Genomic DNA, 16,226 nt, shown 5'->3' on the forward strand with positions numbered 1-16,226 from the left:
ACTTCATGGCAAACGGGAACAAAAAAAATAAGCAATTCTATTCATGTTAAAGATTTATGAATTTTTTTAATTATTCTTTTTTATTTAATTTATTTTAATTATTTCCATTATACGTATGTATATAGCATTAATTTTTTATCTTATGGATGGATGGACGGGCGGATGAACGAACGAATGAATGGATGAACGGATTGATAGATGAGATAGATAAAATAAAATGATATCCCTAACCAAATCAGGAAATAAAATGATATCCTCACCAAATCAGAAATCATATCACAGTTGCATTAAGTACTGCTTAGATAACTTGTCACTTCTGTTCTTTGTCTTACCTATTTTTAACTATGTCTATCTGTGAAAACAATTCTCGCCCCATTGATGAATTAATCACAACGTGTCAGATGGTCATCATCATCATCATCATAATAGCAACATGAAGAAACAGTTCAGATGTAGCTATAAACTTCCGTTTTGTATTTATTATATTCTATTTTGCAGATAACACTTTTTCATTTTTTCACAATTAAATGATCAGTAAAGCAGTTAAGATTATTGTGAACATTCCCACGGTTATGGCTGATCGCCGTAGACCTTAGCACTGTGGACAAGGTCACTGGGGGGCAGCAGGCCGTCTGCATCGGAACCATGGTGGTCCTAAAAAAAAGCATCTTGAGCACAAGCAGTCGGGGTCAACATGCAAATATTAACCCCTGGGTGAAAGCAGCGGATCAATGTTCTCATGTCACTCTCTCTGCTCATGAATGTGTCGGCCGGCTTGCCGCAGTGTTTTCATATTTAATGACATTCACGTCAAACAATGGAGGAGGCAGACCTCGAGTATCCTCTCACACTAATGCGCCGCTCTAGTGGAACAAGCGAATGGCAGCGAGATGAAACCTGTGACGAAAACTCAACAAAATTGGAGGCAAATTTAAAAATCTTTCTTATCCAGGACAGTCCCGGCAGATGAAGTTCAGTTGCTGTGTCTCAGGCAAGCCCACCCATTGCTGCCTCCCTGTGGTCAACATGGCACCAGTCATTCCACATTCATGAGCACGCTCTGGTGGACCTTGTCCAGGAGCCCAGTTCTGGTAACAGTCAGAGGCCGAACCGCTCCAAAACCAAAGGTCGAAGGTGCAAGTGTAGCGCAGGCCGAGCCAAACGTGGGATGATGTGGCATTCTGTGCCATCTGCGCCACTTGATCCTGAGTGCTTTGCCCGGTGATGTAGACGAGGTCCATGTGGTGCTCTCTGCAGTAACTCAAGGCGTCCATCCAAGTCATATTTTCACGAATTAATATTAGGTTTTCTGTGAGAAGAGAGGAAAAGGGCAAAAGGTTAGCAACTACATGTTTTCTTCATCTTGTAAATTTGTGTAGAATAGCTAATATGCCTTTTAAACCAAGTTTTCAGAGCTGCCATACTTCTCCTTTCCACTGGAAGGCAGCATACTTAATAACAACTACTATACCTTGATTAGACTTTTTCCTTTTTACTTGACTTTCACTTTAAAATTAAAACTAAATTAAATACCAAGTATACCTGAAGTCAAAGGAGGACTACTTCCAGAGGGTGTTACAGTGGATGACTGTGTTGCGTTCAGTGTCCCCACCTGTGTCGTAAATCTAGAAGCATCGTCTGGCGTAGAAATGTTTTTGTTACAGGTTTGTTTGCAGTTGTACTACATTGTGCTCATTGCAAGTATGACACATAATATACCTGGATTTGATTGTTGGGTAGAAGTAGCTGCTGTGGAATTAAATGGAACCACTTCTGAGTTGGTCGAAGGTGTTGTTGTTGGAACTTTCCTGGCTGTGCGAAAAGATAACACAATAGAGCAATGGCAAATGCGACTCCAATATACATTCGAAAGAGATATATTGCCGAAAGAATTTTTTTTTGTAGTGAGTAGTACAAACAAAGTTGCTCTTTGGCACCATAAATGTTTTGACTGACTAAACACTTGACAGCAGTATGCATGGCTGCCATTTTCAAGGGTTTACATCTGCCAACCTTTCATGGGCCAAGGCACATATTGATGTTAGAAAAATCTCACAGCACACCAACAAACAAAAAGTACACAGAGCGGCCTTGAATATTTGTGGTTCCGATTTAGCGAATTTGCCAATTTGCTGATATTTTGGAGAACCTGTCCTTTTGATGTTCTCAATCCAAGCCTAAGATAAAAGTATTGCTTTGGTGCCATGTTGGAAAGTCTTGGGACCAAGAAACTATGATAACTTAGGGGAGGAGCTTAATTTACTTAAGTCAGGCACTACTTTTGTCTAATGGGAAAAAATGCTTTACCACCATCGTGTTAATTTCTTCACCAATTACTATAGCTTCTATAATTTTACAATAGGGTTGAATGATATTGAGTATAGTTTAATAGACGTGTCAACTTACGGCCTTGGCAGACAAAGGTGTGTTGACTGCCACATTTCAGATCATTCCACTGTCCGCCATCTTTGAATACAGCAGCAACACAATCTTGATCACGATTGTTTGGTTGCCGTCGTTTCCAGTAGCGGAATGATGACTCGCTCCCGTCGGACCACCTCCAGGAATCTCGAAAGAGGCCGATCCATAAGTTTTGAGCTGTGGAGACGTTCCGGACTTCCTTGTTTTCTTCTGCTGAGCTTACACTGACCAGATCCAAAGATAAATCCCTGCAGTGCTTTTGGGCATCCCTCCATGATTTTGTGTTGGCAACAAAAATGTAGTTTCTTGGAGCATCACTGTTGCCTGAGATTTTTTGAAAGCGTGATTTGTGACATTGGTCAAAGAATGACTGCAATTTTCAGATTATACAGTTCTCAGTTTGTACTTACTGTGACAAACAAAGCTCCTCTTGGTTTCACACTCACTTTCAAACCATTCTCCTTGTGAATCCATAGCTGCACATGAATGTTGAGCTAATCCTTGTGGATTTCCCACCTTCCAATTCAAGAAATCTACTTTTTGGTTAGGCCAAGCCCAATGCCATCTCGATACATCTCCCAGCTCCAGTCCTATCCACGCTCTGATGGTGTCATTTGGAACAGAGGCAATCAGATCGCTCATATCTGTTACGTTGTTGATAGTGGCAAGGTCCATGTGTGTCCATCGACAGTAGTCCTTTGCTTCTTCATGGGTCTTCTTAAGTGCAATGTAGTGGAAATTGGAAAACGCCAGTATGATAGAGCAGAATTCTGTGGAGTGACAGCTTAGTTGTTAGGTAAGAGAAATGCAAAAAAAAAAAAAATTGCAGGGGACCCATAACTCTAAATATTAGTCTTTACGCAACTAAAATTTCATTATTCTCTGCATTTGTAAATGTTAAAAGACCCTCAAGTTACAAACCTGAAATTAGCAGAAGGGTTCTGGTCCATTTCATTATGATATATTTTCATGAAGAAAAACTGCATTATATATTTATATGTATTGGGTCCTGTACAGTTAATTAAATTATGAAGAGGAGGCAGTAGCAGCAATGGCGCCACTAAAGCACTGAGAATTCCTCTTGTCCTTTTGAGAGACTCCTCTTCAGGAATGTCTCTTACCAAAGCAGTTTTTCTCGTTTGTCACTCTTTAGAACTGCATGCTAGTACACAATGTCTCTCCTGTATTGTTGACATTTACACACAGTCACCAGGAATCTGATGATACATTCATAAAATTGTTGAGCATTAGAAGCACAAAGAGGTCACGTGGTGACACTGTGAATGATTATTCAATGATTATAAAATCAATGATTTTTATACACCAGTTCCAGCTGATACTATTGATTTGACTCAAGTGTCGACTTCTTTTATTTTATTTCTTTTTTTAGCTATTTTTGTTTTAACCCTCATGCTTGAGCTTGCCTTGTGACACTCTGGATAAGAAGCTATTTCCACTAGCTTGATTGCTATGAATGCCTCCCAATTGGAAGCTCATGCCTGTCATTCTGTAAAGAACCACATGTTTTCACATGGGGCAATAAATTGTAAAATAGTGCAATCAAAGGCTTTTTTTTCTTATCTCTGTATTTGCATAAAGTGAAGCCTATTTGTGAGGGATTTCCCCCCCCCCCCCCCATTTTTTTTCTTCCCACATTCCAGTAACATGCAGGTTAGGTTATTTGATACATATTACTCAATGATACCCTATTTGCTTGTGAGCTGCTCCATCAAACCAAGGCAGGGTTCCATAGTGTAGTGGTTAGTGCTCTGGACTCTCACCCTAGTGACCCGAATTTAAATCCCAGTGAGACCAAAAATGTTTTTCATGGACAAATTTGCAACACAGTTGCTTGTGTACTACCCATAAAACCGTACACTTCCCTAAAGGTTAGGCCGAGAGTGAGGGCTAGAGGTAAGTTTAGGGCTAGGGCTGGAGTTAGGGAAAGAGCTCGTGTTAGGGTTGGGGCTAGGTTTAGGGTTAGAGCTAGGGTTAGGGTTAGGGCTAGGGTTAGGGTTGGGCTTGGACTAGGGTTAGGGTTAGAGCATATGAGAAACAAGCTCAGTGTACCCACCAATTCAACGTAATGTTGTTTTATTAATAAAATGTAATAAATAATAAACAAATAATTACTAATAAATGAATACATAAATAATTAATAAAAACAATGATGTCGTTTATAGTTGTTTTTATGCCAGTCGTATCATTTTATTTCATCGTATTTATAAATTTATTATAAATGTAATATTTATTTATATAAATGTATTATTTATTTATATAAAGACCGGTCCGCGAAAATATTTCTGACACGTAACCGGTTTCGAGGCGCAAAAAAAGTTGGGGACCTCTGGCCTAATTAATACAGAACAAGGACCCCGCCTCCCACCAGCTCACCTTGTGCGCCGCTGTCACGTGACCGCGCTACTGGGTGGTCCCAGGAGACATTTTGGCTCGAGCGGAGCTGGCACTGAGCCATCATGGCCAGTAAACAACAGCAGCGTCAAGTTGAAGGCAACTGGCTTTGAGCGGCGGCCTTGCTGTCTGTTGGCTCTCCCCGGGAAGCTCGATCAAGACACAGAGTCGAGCTATCCAACAATGCTTCGATTTTGTGTTTGGTGAGTTCCCCGGACCTGCGAGCGAACTCGTTCGTTGCCATTATCTCACTCGCCCCACCATGTAAGTTAGCGCTAGGCTAATGGTGGCCACGCTAGCTGTTAGCCTTAATCGTTGCGAAGCTTCGCTAAGTGGATTAAATTACGACGCAGACACCGAATCTAAGCGGTTCTTATAGACAATCGAGCTTTTCGTGGGGAGGTTTGTATTAAACAGATAGATTTTAATTAATTTGAGTCACGTACAATCCGAACCAGGTTTGTTGCTAATGTTAGCCGGCTAATGTTACTAGCTAAAGGCTTGTGCGTCCAATCGATAGACTGTTCATACTCTTAACTTCATGATGATTTAATCAAAGACGGACGATTTTGTATTATGTGCATTGAGAGACGTTTTATATGATTTTAATTTAATTTCACGATTAGCATTTGAATGGGCGAACGCCGGGCAACGTTAATGTTTGTTGGCGAGCAGCATTTCTCCAGCAAACGTGGTAACAATCCTTAACTGTAACATTGCCAACTCCCAACATTACGAGTTTGGGATCACTCACAAACGCTGTTTATATACCCCGATTACCTTCATGATCATATCATATCCACGAATATATAACATATACTACATTTAAAAGCTTAGAATTGTCACATTGAGAGCTGTTCCTAATCTGCATGACCCTCATGCAACTGACATAACAAAAACACTAGACTCTTAGAATAAAATGTTCTTTAAAGATGATGATGCAAGATAGCCGTAACTCTGTAAAGGAAGAATGTTTGACACAGCTCCTGTGTTAGAATTCATTACGCAAGTGGTCATAAAATGTACGCAGTACTAATAACTGCACATATCTAATTGTCATTCTCAGACTGATATCCATCTGGCGGGACTCCATCCTGTGTTACAAGAGCAATGTCTTCCCAGCAACCTAACAGCTCGGCACCTAACAGCCCCACTAATGTCATTGGTTCTCCGTTTGCTATCAACTCTCCAATGGTCTCGCCCTCTCTGGGATTTGGACCCATCAGCCACAGTCAGGTAAACTGACATTAAAAACGCTCTGCTATTTTGGCCTGGAAGTATTTTGGGCAGTGCTTTATCACACCCCCATTACACCATGTTAATTGTCTCTGTGATTCTGTCCAGCTCTCAGCTTCCGGCGCCATGTCAGGGATGCATTCAATCAGCAACTCTGAGGACGTCAAGCCTCCGTTCGGCTTAAGGCCCATGTCCGCGCACAGTCCGGGAATCATGTTGTCTCAGAAGCGCCTGTGCGTCATTTGTGGAGACCGTTCATCTGGTGAGTGAATGACCGTTCCATTTGAAAGGCAAGAATATTTGCTTGTTTCTCTCATCATGGTTCTTGTGCACTAGGAAAGCACTACGGCGTCTACAGCTGCGAGGGCTGCAAAGGTTTTTTCAAGAGGACGGTCCGCAAAGACTTGAGCTACACGTGCAGGGACAACAAGGAGTGCCTGGTGGACAAACGCCAGCGCAACCGCTGCCAGTACTGCCGTTACCAGAAGTGCCTGGCCATGGGCATGAAGAGGGAAGGTATGCAGATTTCGAATTGCAAAACGCGTCTCTTAAAGTAACAAAAACCAAACAAACAAGAACACAAAATAACCAAGCAGCAAAAGAAGGGGGAAAGCACCATGATGCAAGGTGCCCTACACTGCTTAATCACTCTTTAGTTTCGTGGTAGTAGGGCTTAAAATAGTCTAGAAATGTAGTAGAGACAAAAATGCGTCAGGTTGGGTTTAAATATCTAACCTCTGTTTTCCCCTTTATTTTCCCAACTCTCCCCTTTCTCCATCTTTCAATAGTGGTAAGGTGGATGAAAGAAGATGGAAAAGATGAGGGTTGGATGAGTATGGCATTGATATTTTTGAGATGCTATTTGTATTGTAATGTGTCTTAGATTTAATGTTTTCTCCAACGCGTAAAGCATTTTCATAATGAACCTTGCGGCTGCTTTCCCCATCTTGCCAAATGCAAGTGCCAGGTCAATACTGGATGACTTTCACTAAAATGTTAAAGAAAAAAAAAGTTTATTCCTGGCTCAATTAAATTTTAAAACAAAACTAGTAACTAACTAACCAAGTGAAGATATTTTAAATAAGTTTTGTCTTAATCCTGAGCACTCTTTCCTGCCTTGTGTGATGCAGCGGTTCAGGAAGAGCGCCAGAGGAACCGTGAGCGGGAAGGCGAGCTGGAGTTCAGCATGGGCATTAATGAGGAGATGCCAGTGGAGAAGATCTTGGAGGCGGAGACTGCGGTGGAGCTGAAGACTGAGCTCCACTCTGACGGAGGCTCTGCGGGCAACTCTGTGAGTTGTGTTGTTAACACAATGCAGAAAAATGACGTCGTTTTTTTTGTATGTTTTTCTGGAAACAGCCTGAGCAAAGCAACGAAAAAACCCCACCACTATTTTATATTGACTTATAAACAGCGTTTGATGACGTGAGCATACTCATCTGGTGCACAGCAATTTTGAAACTCAAGCCAAAGTTTACCACCAGTTGATTGACATTTCGTCTGCTGCACAAGCACCCCACTTGGAGCACCCTATTAATTGGTGCCAGACGAGCAGCAAGCCTTTGTCTGTCCAGAGAGGGGGGGTTTATTACGTCATTCATTGGAGGCCTGCTATGAACATTCAACCGCCCTTTTAATGGCAGGAAGCCAGCGACCTTATGTCACATGGAGCTTTGGAGAAAGACGTGTAGCTCTGCTTTGGCTCTTTGCCAGTGTAAAAGCTAAACTGGTGTTCAGTGGTGCGCAAGTTGAATTCAATGGCGCATGAACAGCAGTTGTAGGCTACTATCAACTCCACAATCTGTTCTGTGACTCTCGTCTAACTTTATCAAGATTGATTATATTTGAAATAATTTAGTCCATCAAACCTTTATTATTGCACGGGTGGTTTTTTTAACTCGCCTAGAGTGCATCCGGAAAGTATTCACAGCGCTTCACTTTTTTCACATTTTATGTTACATCCTCATTTCAATGTTACATCCTCATTTCAAAATAGTGTAAATTCTTTGTCCGAGCTTCGAGAAGTTCAACAACTCTGGTTCAAGTGTAGGCCACATGAGCGTTGTTTCTTTGCTAAGGGCCACTGATCAGTGTGAACCAGATTTTGACGGTTTTGTTGTTTGCTTGTGAAACTTCCAAAGTGCCCAAGGTGACGCAGCAGTGTGTGTTTCAGCCCCATGACGCGGTCACCAACATCTGCCAGACCGCCGACAAGCAGCTTTTCGCCCTGGTGGAATGGGCCAAGAGAATCCCTCACTTTTGTGAGCTGCCCCTTGATGACCAGGTCATCCTTCTGCGTGCAGGTGCCTCATCTCTTACACACTTTAAATAGAGATAAATAAAAATCCAGAGGCTGGTTAATGTGTTCTTAATGTGTATGAAGCAATGATCTTCATGTAACCCTAACACCGGTGTTGCCAGGTTGGAACGAGCTCCTCATTGCCTCCTTCTCCCACCGCTCCATCGCCCTGAAGGACGGCGTCCTGCTCACCTCAGAGCTGCAGCGCGATGGTGCTCACAGCGCAGGGGTTGGCGCCATCTTTGACAGGTTTGGCTACTTAGACTTGTGTCAATCTGCACAAAAGTCCTCATTGTAATCGTGCTTGTTTGAACACAGGGAGAGTGTGCAAAGTGCGGAGGTTGGTGCCATATTTGACAGGTAACATGACATTTTGGTTCTAATTTTTTTTCACAAAACTTGACCGTATTTTGAAAGCCTTGTTGTCGTCCGTCAGGGTTCTCACCGAGCTTGTCAACAAGATGAGAGATATGCAAATGGACAAGACGGAGCTGGGCTGCCTTCGCGCCATCGTCCTCTTCAACCCTGGTGAGCCCGCTGATGGCATCTTGTTACCAATTCTGCCTGCAGAATTTGGTGACGCCACTTGGACAAACGTCTAACTGCCTCAAACCAGTCCAGAAGAAACCGCGTTAAACCACCTAGCATGCTGCATTTCCACTCACAATGAGAGAACTCCTCAGTTGAATGTGTTCTTTTGCTGCAGATGCTAAAGGTCTGTCCAACACGGGGGAGGTGGAGCTGCTCCGGGAGAAGGTCTACGCCTCGCTGGAGGCCTACTGCAAACACAAGTACCCTGAGCAGCAGGGCAGGTATGTGGGCTTCCCGTTTTTCTTCTTCTTTGGACCCGTTCCAAGACAAAGCGGCAGCAGGCGCTTGACAGGCGCGCGTCGTGTGCCAGGTTCGCCAAGCTGCTCCTTCGCCTGCCCGCGCTGCGCTCCATCGGCCTGAAGTGCTTGGAGCACCTGTTCTTCTTCAAGCTGATCGGCGACACGCCCATTGACACTTTCCTCATGGAGATGCTTGAAGCTCCTCATCAGCTGGCCTAGAAGGAGCGTGCAGACTGGAGTGGCACTTTAACTTGGAAACATTTGTCCGCTTGTCTCACTGCTATCTGGGTTCCACTTCCTGTCCATTTTTGTTTTAGTGCTGCACACATTTTGCTCTTTTTAGACCAAACAGGCAGGCTGGTGCTGCATGTCGAAAGAAGTACCCCCCCCCCCCCCCTCCCCCCCAACAGGCTATATACCATTTTATATGAGCTTTGTACACACTGCTTAAGTGGATCTATTTTTAAACGGGAGCATGTGTGGAAGACCTAGTCTTCTTTTTAATCCTTTCTAGTCAACCTGGATCTATTCCACAAGATGAAATCTTAGCAGAGACAAAAATGTCTGCCCTCCATTTAGACTTGTTTACGACTTTGCCCTTTTCTGAGGCCAATCACTTGACTTTCTAAAAGCTGCCAGCTGACTGTTGGAGCCATGTCATATTTGGTGCTATTGCTGAGAAAATGCGATTTTATTGGTTTGAGAACCCCCACACCTAAGAGGATATGCAAACATGAGCTTTGTTTTTTTATTTTAAATAAATGTAGCAATATAAAATGTTCAAGTGCTTTCTGCCTTTCACTCATTCAGGGGTTTTACCAAGTAAATCATGTCTGATGGAAAGGGAATATTCCATTTTGTAATTTATACAATTCTGAGGTACTGTGCAAAAGTAAATGTTCAGGGAAAATGTGTGTTAATTTCAATTATGATCAGGAGATGCAAATTATATCATTTTTAACCCGTGCCCTTGTTTTTATTATTTTCTCTGTTTTCAGATAGCAGAACATGTGTTGGGTTGCACTGGATTTGCTGACGATGTTTCAGCTTTTTTTTTCTTTTGAAATCATTTTATGCTCCATTGTATTTCCTTCCATCCTTCTTTCCTTGCTAGGTAGCTGTTCTGTCCATTGTACTGTCTCTGCAGTTTATTCAAAGCAAAATTGTCACATTAGGTCCCGAGCACCTCAAGTCATTGATCAACTTGACCTCCATGTGCTCCTTGACGCATGGATTGTGTGAACTAAAAATAAACATGACTTCAGTTTGCGACTCCTTGTTGCACGTCTGTCTTTAAAACAAGACTCGGATAGCCGTAAAACTTTTCACAAGCATTTTAATTGTAAATATTGACATTTTGTTCCTGGCTGCATGTGAAGCCTTGCTTGTGTGTGTGTGTAGCAGTTTAGTGCAATGATATCAAAGCAGTCAAGTGTCCAGAGCACAGAACCAACGTTCATTTCAAACCGTAACTTGCAGAATGAACGCTTTCAAACTTTTAAATTACATTTATAATACTGCTTTTACTCTATAATACACTATTCTACAAATGGAGCAAAAAGACATTTTACATCACTGGCCCTATATCTTAACTTTACACTTGTATGCTTGTTTTTTTTCTTTTTTAAAAAAAAGATCCTTTTGCCATAAGGAAGGAAGGTAGATGCTACACTTGAAATCTAAGGTGCTGAACAGAGTTCACGGAAATCTACTGCTGGTGTTTGCTTTCAATGGCTATGCTCCCATTCTAAATAGCAAACTGGGACTTGTAAATGCTGGGAGGGAAAATGCTTCGAAGATTATAGCGGGTTAGATAAACTGGCCTACTTTAGTTAATTCAAAAAATACCTTCCCTTTTCACATCACTTTGACATAGATGTTAAAAAACATTAAGTGATGATTTTCACATTCATTTTAAAGAGAGGAGTGCCTGTAACAGAATCTCCAATGCTGCCAGTCGAAGGGAGATATCTTTTTTTTTTTCCATACTTTTCACTTTCACGTCAACAGACATGTAAGGCGACGGGAGAGAGTTGTCATAATAAATACACTAGCTTCATTATGAGTCGATCCGAACACCGTTTAGAAATCACCGCGGCTCGTGCTCGGTCCTCATTTGATTAGGATGTCCCTGAAAATCTCTCCCTTAATAAATAAGTGTCTCAAGAAAGGCACTGAAATGTACAGCTGGGACAACATGCGCGCCACATGCTGCTGAGCAACTTACCTATTTTGTTCCTCAACCTGCTTGATTGAATTGGGTTCTAATGTGTTCATCTTTTCGTCAAATGTTTCACATTAATTGATGGCCGGTGGGTCACCTTCTGGAGCGCAAGGCAATACACAGGCGTTAGTAGCACAGTAGTAATTGTACACACGCAGGTGACATCTTTGGATTTCTCTCACTCGAACCACCAGAGATCACAAACACACAGTGTTTTAAGGTGTTTGAAGACATCAAGCGCTGGAGGAGTGTAGAAGCCAAGCTCAGTGGTCTCAATGCGGTGCTCAGCCTGGTCTTCTCACGCAGGCGCAAATGAGTCATTCATGTTGGCACGGGAGCGAGGCGTTGAACGTGCGTCCTCCAATCCTGTTCACACCTGCATGTCAGGACCATCAGACAAGCCCAGGACGTTGGCCTCCTCGGATGTCAAACCGCTCTTCAGTGTCCTCCTCACTTCACAAAGCACAACACAAAGTGGACATGATTAGAAAATGGAGAATCAAACTTAAAAAATATTGATGAGTGTACAAATGCAACATATTACGAGATTGTTTTATTCACATTTATTGAGGTGGTGTCAATGTAGAACATGTAGCACTAATAGTATGAATGCTCCCTCTAGTGGTGCACGAAAGAAGCACTGCCTATGTGAAGTTCAGTTGTATTTAACTTTAGGAACTGTCGGTTGCTAAATTTTTATTTCGGTTCAAAAATGACTCACGTGATTTGCGATTGACTCTGGAACGCCGCCTCTCACGAGGTTGCGTCCTCGGACCCGGCCCCTGAGTGGCCGAGCGTACGATCCGCTCCATGATCTCGTCGGCCGTGTCATCTGTGCAGTTGATGGTGTCATCGTTGGCGATGCACCACGACGGCACTTGAGCTGAAAATACAAAAGTTGGAGCAGATGATAACACCATTGATTTTTTTTTCCCGGTGGGATTTATGTATTGTTTTGTGACTAGTGACAAAATAAAAGATGAAATTGAAATTAGTCACCTTTGGTGCTGCCGACCCGCGTGCGAGTGCGAAGTCCCGGCACCGTGGAGATCTCGCTGTCTCCACTCTGCACGCTGCCCTTCAGCACGGCCTTCATGTTCTCATGCTCGGCGGCATCCTCGGCGTACTGGATGCCATGAGGCTGGCTCTCGGGCGTGTCGGGCTGGGCGCCGCCGAATTTACCGCTCTGCAGGAAATAGGGGGTACAGGCCAAGGTGAGAATCAACAAATCACTGCTATTCTCTGGTCAAACATGTTCTCATCCATTATGACACAGCATTTTTCAGGCTTTATGAGTCATTTGTTTAGTCACAGTTCACAGCAGTCATTCCAAATAATTCTTTTGCAGAAAAAGATAAGACAAACTCTTTCGCTAGATGGCAGTGGCTACAATTAATCTATGTATGCATCACTATTTTAGTCCCCCCCAAAAAATTGGTCTATCGTGGTTCCATTTCCATTCATATTGTAGGTTTGTGGTCCCATCATTGCCATGCAACTTTAAGTTCAAGTCTTGTATGTTAGTCACAGCAAAAATATTTCTCATGCGGCCCGTAGCAGGCAGCAGGGCCCCTACCTCACTGTCACCTTCGTCGTCGCTCTACAAACACGAGAGAGGGAGGATGTGGTAAAATGTCATGCGGGATCTTCCAATGATAACATTGCTTATGTAACTAATCTGATATTTGGAATACAAAACAGCTAGAGTCTTCTGAGACTTCACCTCTACATGGAGATAAAAATGATATTTTGATCTTCTTTGGCTTACAGCAATAGAAGAACATACAACATACTATACAATTATCTCTCTTGTGTTCCTGACTGTCAAAAGTGATCATTTTTATTTTAGGAAAGCAGCTCTTGTGGATGTGGCTCTTACTGCTTGAACAGCGTGAATTCACACAGACTTGTTACTGGTACTGCTTACCAATGTTTCCCTTCCATATCGATCCGTAAATTTACTCGAAACATTAACAGAGTAGCCTATTTTGACATAAAATTTCTTGAGTTCATATGACTTCAACCAGTAGGTGTCGGTAAAGCCCATTGAAGCTAGTGCCACCTCGCCGTAAAACAAAACGAAGAAGAAAATGACGTAACTTCCCGTTCACGAACGAGTTGTGTATTGCATTTCCCGTTCACCAACGAACGAATCTGTGAGTGAAGGAATGAGTGAGTGAGTGATTCGCATTTCCAGTTCATCGCGAGAACGGATCAGTGAGGGAACGAATCGTGACTTTCTCGTTCGCGAACGAGTCAATGGGTCAACTGCCTTCCTCCCCTCCCGTGCATCAACGGATACTGACTGCAGTGAACGTGTTGCGTCTCCCTCCTGGCGTGGACTATGTAAACCAGAATGTCGATTTACGATTTGCCAAGGAAAGAAAGAACCACTCACTGAAACACCACTTCTTTTATGCGTGTTTTCTCCACGCTCACGGCTAACTTCCTTGCATGAAGGGATGCGCCGTTATGCAACAACGGGGAGATTATGCTTCTCTTTGGGTAATCTTGATTTTAAAACACTTAAAATAATGTGTATGCATATATACGCCTAAATATTGTTATCCAATATATCTACTGCAATTTCACATTGGATTGCTGGTTTGAAATTTTCTTTTATTATTATTATTTTTAATAAACTGAAATTTACTTTTATTATTAATTTTTAATAAAAATTTATGTTAAAACTTGTCTGGTGTTTTATTCCTTGTTTTTATATTCGCCAATTAAAACATAAAAATCATTTGGTTAACTGCTTTATATGACAATATGTGGAGGTACACCTCATGGACACTTCAATAGGTGCACTACATGAGGTAAAAAAAACAAAAAACAAAAAATAAATAAGGGGTTAATTGCACAATAAAAGAATATGTATGTATATTCTCACACCTGGGATCAAACCAAGATCTTCCCGAGCAAGAGCCCATGTCATTAACCAGTCGGCTACTTCAACATGGCAACCCATGGTCGTCTGCACTGTTTTGTACTAGTGATGTGCATTCCAGTTAGAATCGGTTGACTCAAAATATTTGTTCAAAAGAATCGTTCACCGAATCGTTCGCTACACTTTATTTATTTTAATTTTGTTAACGAGGGTCACTTGGAAAACATGTTGGAACGCGGCCCCAAGGACTAGAGCTTGACAACTGTAACCTTTGACCATGATATTTCCCTAATAAAGTGGCCTGTTATTAGGTACACTTGAAAATGGCGGTGTACCTAATGGAGTGTCCGTGTGATTCCCTCGTTAAGTGCAGGTGCGTGAAAAGTTTTAGCTCCTTTTGAACGTGAAAGTGGCTAAAACTTTTCACGCAGGTGCGCTTAACGAGGGTCACTTGGAAAACATGTTGGAACGCGGCCCCGAGGACTAGAGCTTGACACCTGTGACCTTTGACCATGATATTTCCCTAATAAAGTGGCCTGTTATTAGGTACACTTGAAAATGGCGGTGTACCTAATGGAGTGTCCGTGTGATTCCCTCGTTAAGTGCAGGTGCGTGAAAACTTTTAGCTCCTTTTGAACGTGAAAGTGGCTAAAACTTTTCACGCAGGTGCGCTTAACGAGGGTCACTTGGAAAACATGTTGGAACGCGGCCCCGAGGACTAGAGCTTGACAACTGTGACCTTTGACCATGATATTTCCCTAATAAAGTGGCCTGTTATTAGGTACACTTGAAAATGGCGGTGTACCTAATGGAGTGTCCGTGTGATTCCCTCGTTAAGTGCAGGTGCGTGAAAACTTTTAGCTCCTTTTGAACGTGAAAGTGGCTAAAACTTTTCACGCAGGTGCACTTAACGAGGGTCACTTGGAAAACATGTTGGAACGCGGCCCAGAGGACCCCCGAGGATGGCGGTGTACCTAATGGAGTGTCCAAGTGACGCCACAGATCAAACAGCCAATCAGAAAGTGGGGGTGAGGGCGGGTGTGGCACTTTTCACTTTCACTTAAGCTTTTTCCTTATTGAAGTGGCCTGTGATTAGGTACACCTCATGGACACTACAATAGGTACACTACACGAGGTAAAGAAAAAAAAAAAAAGAATAAATAAATAAGAAAGTGTAGCGAACGATTCTTTTGAACAAATATTTTGAGTCAACCGATTCTAAAGATTCAGTTCACTAACTGCAATGCACATCAGTAGTACAAAACAATGCAGACAACCGTGAGCTGTCATGTTGAGGTAGCCGACTGGGTAACGACCCGGGCTCTTGCTGGGTAAGAGCTTGGTTCGATCCCAGGTGTAAAAACGTGCTTTTATTGTGCAATTAACACTGTTTTATTTATTCTTTTTTCCCCCCCTCGTGTAGTGTACCTATTGAAGTGTCCATGAGGTGTACCTACACATATTGTCATATAAAGCAGTTAACTAAATGTCTGATTTTTATGTTTTAATTGGCGAATATAAAAACAAAGCATAAAACACCAGACAAGTTTTAACATAAATGTTTATTAAAAATAATAATAATAATAAAAGAAAATTTCAAACCAGCAATCCAATGTGAAACTGCAGTAGATATATTGGATGACAATATTTAGGCGTATATGTGCATACACGTTATTTTAAGTGTTATAAAATCAAGATTACCCAAAGAGAAGCATAATCTCCCGGTTGTTGCATAACGGCGAATCCGTTCATGCAAGAAAGTTAGCCGTTAGCTTGGAGAAAACGCGCATAAAAGAAGTGGTGTTTCAGTGAGTGGTTCTTTCTTTCCTTGGCAAATCGTAAATCGACATTCTGGTTTACATAGTCCACGCCAGGAGGGAGACGCAACACGTTCACTGCAGTCAGTATCCGTTG

General features: G+C 42.3%; 3 protein-coding genes across 8 annotated transcripts in view; 1 reads left to right on the forward strand and 2 right to left on the reverse strand.

Moving 5' to 3' along the window:
• Positions 1-453: 453 nt before the first annotated feature.
• On the reverse strand, positions 454-3,513 carry LOC148392080 (macrophage mannose receptor 1-like). Its single transcript, XM_088388157.1, has 6 exons — positions 3,343-3,513; positions 2,832-3,191; positions 2,407-2,745; positions 1,720-1,812; positions 1,543-1,638; positions 454-1,309 (listed from the first exon to the last, which is right to left on the reverse strand). Exons 1-6 carry the CDS (start codon positions 3,374-3,376, stop codon positions 945-947), a joined length of 1,287 nt encoding a protein of 428 aa, XP_088244283.1. The 5' UTR covers positions 3,377-3,513; the 3' UTR covers positions 454-944.
• Positions 3,514-4,847: 1,334 nt separating this feature from the next.
• Positions 4,848-10,470, forward strand: LOC148392081 (retinoic acid receptor RXR-beta-A-like). 2 transcript variants are annotated; one of them, XM_088388449.1, is made up of 12 exons: positions 4,848-5,036; positions 5,900-6,069; positions 6,178-6,331; positions 6,406-6,585; positions 6,858-6,902; positions 7,200-7,360; positions 8,243-8,372; positions 8,491-8,617; positions 8,687-8,728; positions 8,805-8,896; positions 9,075-9,180; positions 9,270-10,470. In XM_088388449.1, exons 2-12 carry the CDS (start codon positions 5,944-5,946, stop codon positions 9,415-9,417), a joined length of 1,311 nt encoding a protein of 436 aa, XP_088244575.1. In that variant the 5' UTR covers positions 4,848-5,036; positions 5,900-5,943; the 3' UTR covers positions 9,418-10,470. The 2 variants fall into 2 exon arrangements, with proteins under 2 accessions (XP_088244575.1, XP_088244576.1); XM_088388450.1 differs by lacking the exon at positions 6,858-6,902 and having other exon boundaries at positions 4,853-5,036.
• Positions 10,471-10,517: 47 nt separating this feature from the next.
• fhod3b (formin homology 2 domain containing 3b) overlaps positions 10,518-16,226 on the reverse strand; it is a 63,161-nt gene continuing 57,452 nt past the window's right edge. For all 5 annotated transcript variants that reach the window (XM_088388443.1, XM_088388442.1, XM_088388444.1 and 2 more), the window contains 3 exons: positions 12,422-12,608; positions 12,144-12,305; positions 10,518-11,875 (listed from right to left, as the gene is read on the reverse strand). In XM_088388443.1, the coding sequence (XP_088244569.1) occupies positions 11,793-11,875; positions 12,144-12,305; positions 12,422-12,608 (432 nt within the window). In that variant the 3' untranslated portion in view covers positions 10,518-11,792. The remainder of the gene's footprint in view (positions 11,876-12,143; positions 12,306-12,421; positions 12,609-16,226) is intronic.

This window comes from Syngnathus floridae, chromosome 10 (genome assembly GCF_059516105.1).
Source record: "Syngnathus floridae isolate MCC-2025c chromosome 10, RoL_Sflo_1.0, whole genome shotgun sequence".
Classification (NCBI taxonomy): domain Eukaryota; kingdom Metazoa; phylum Chordata; class Actinopteri; order Syngnathiformes; family Syngnathidae; genus Syngnathus; species Syngnathus floridae.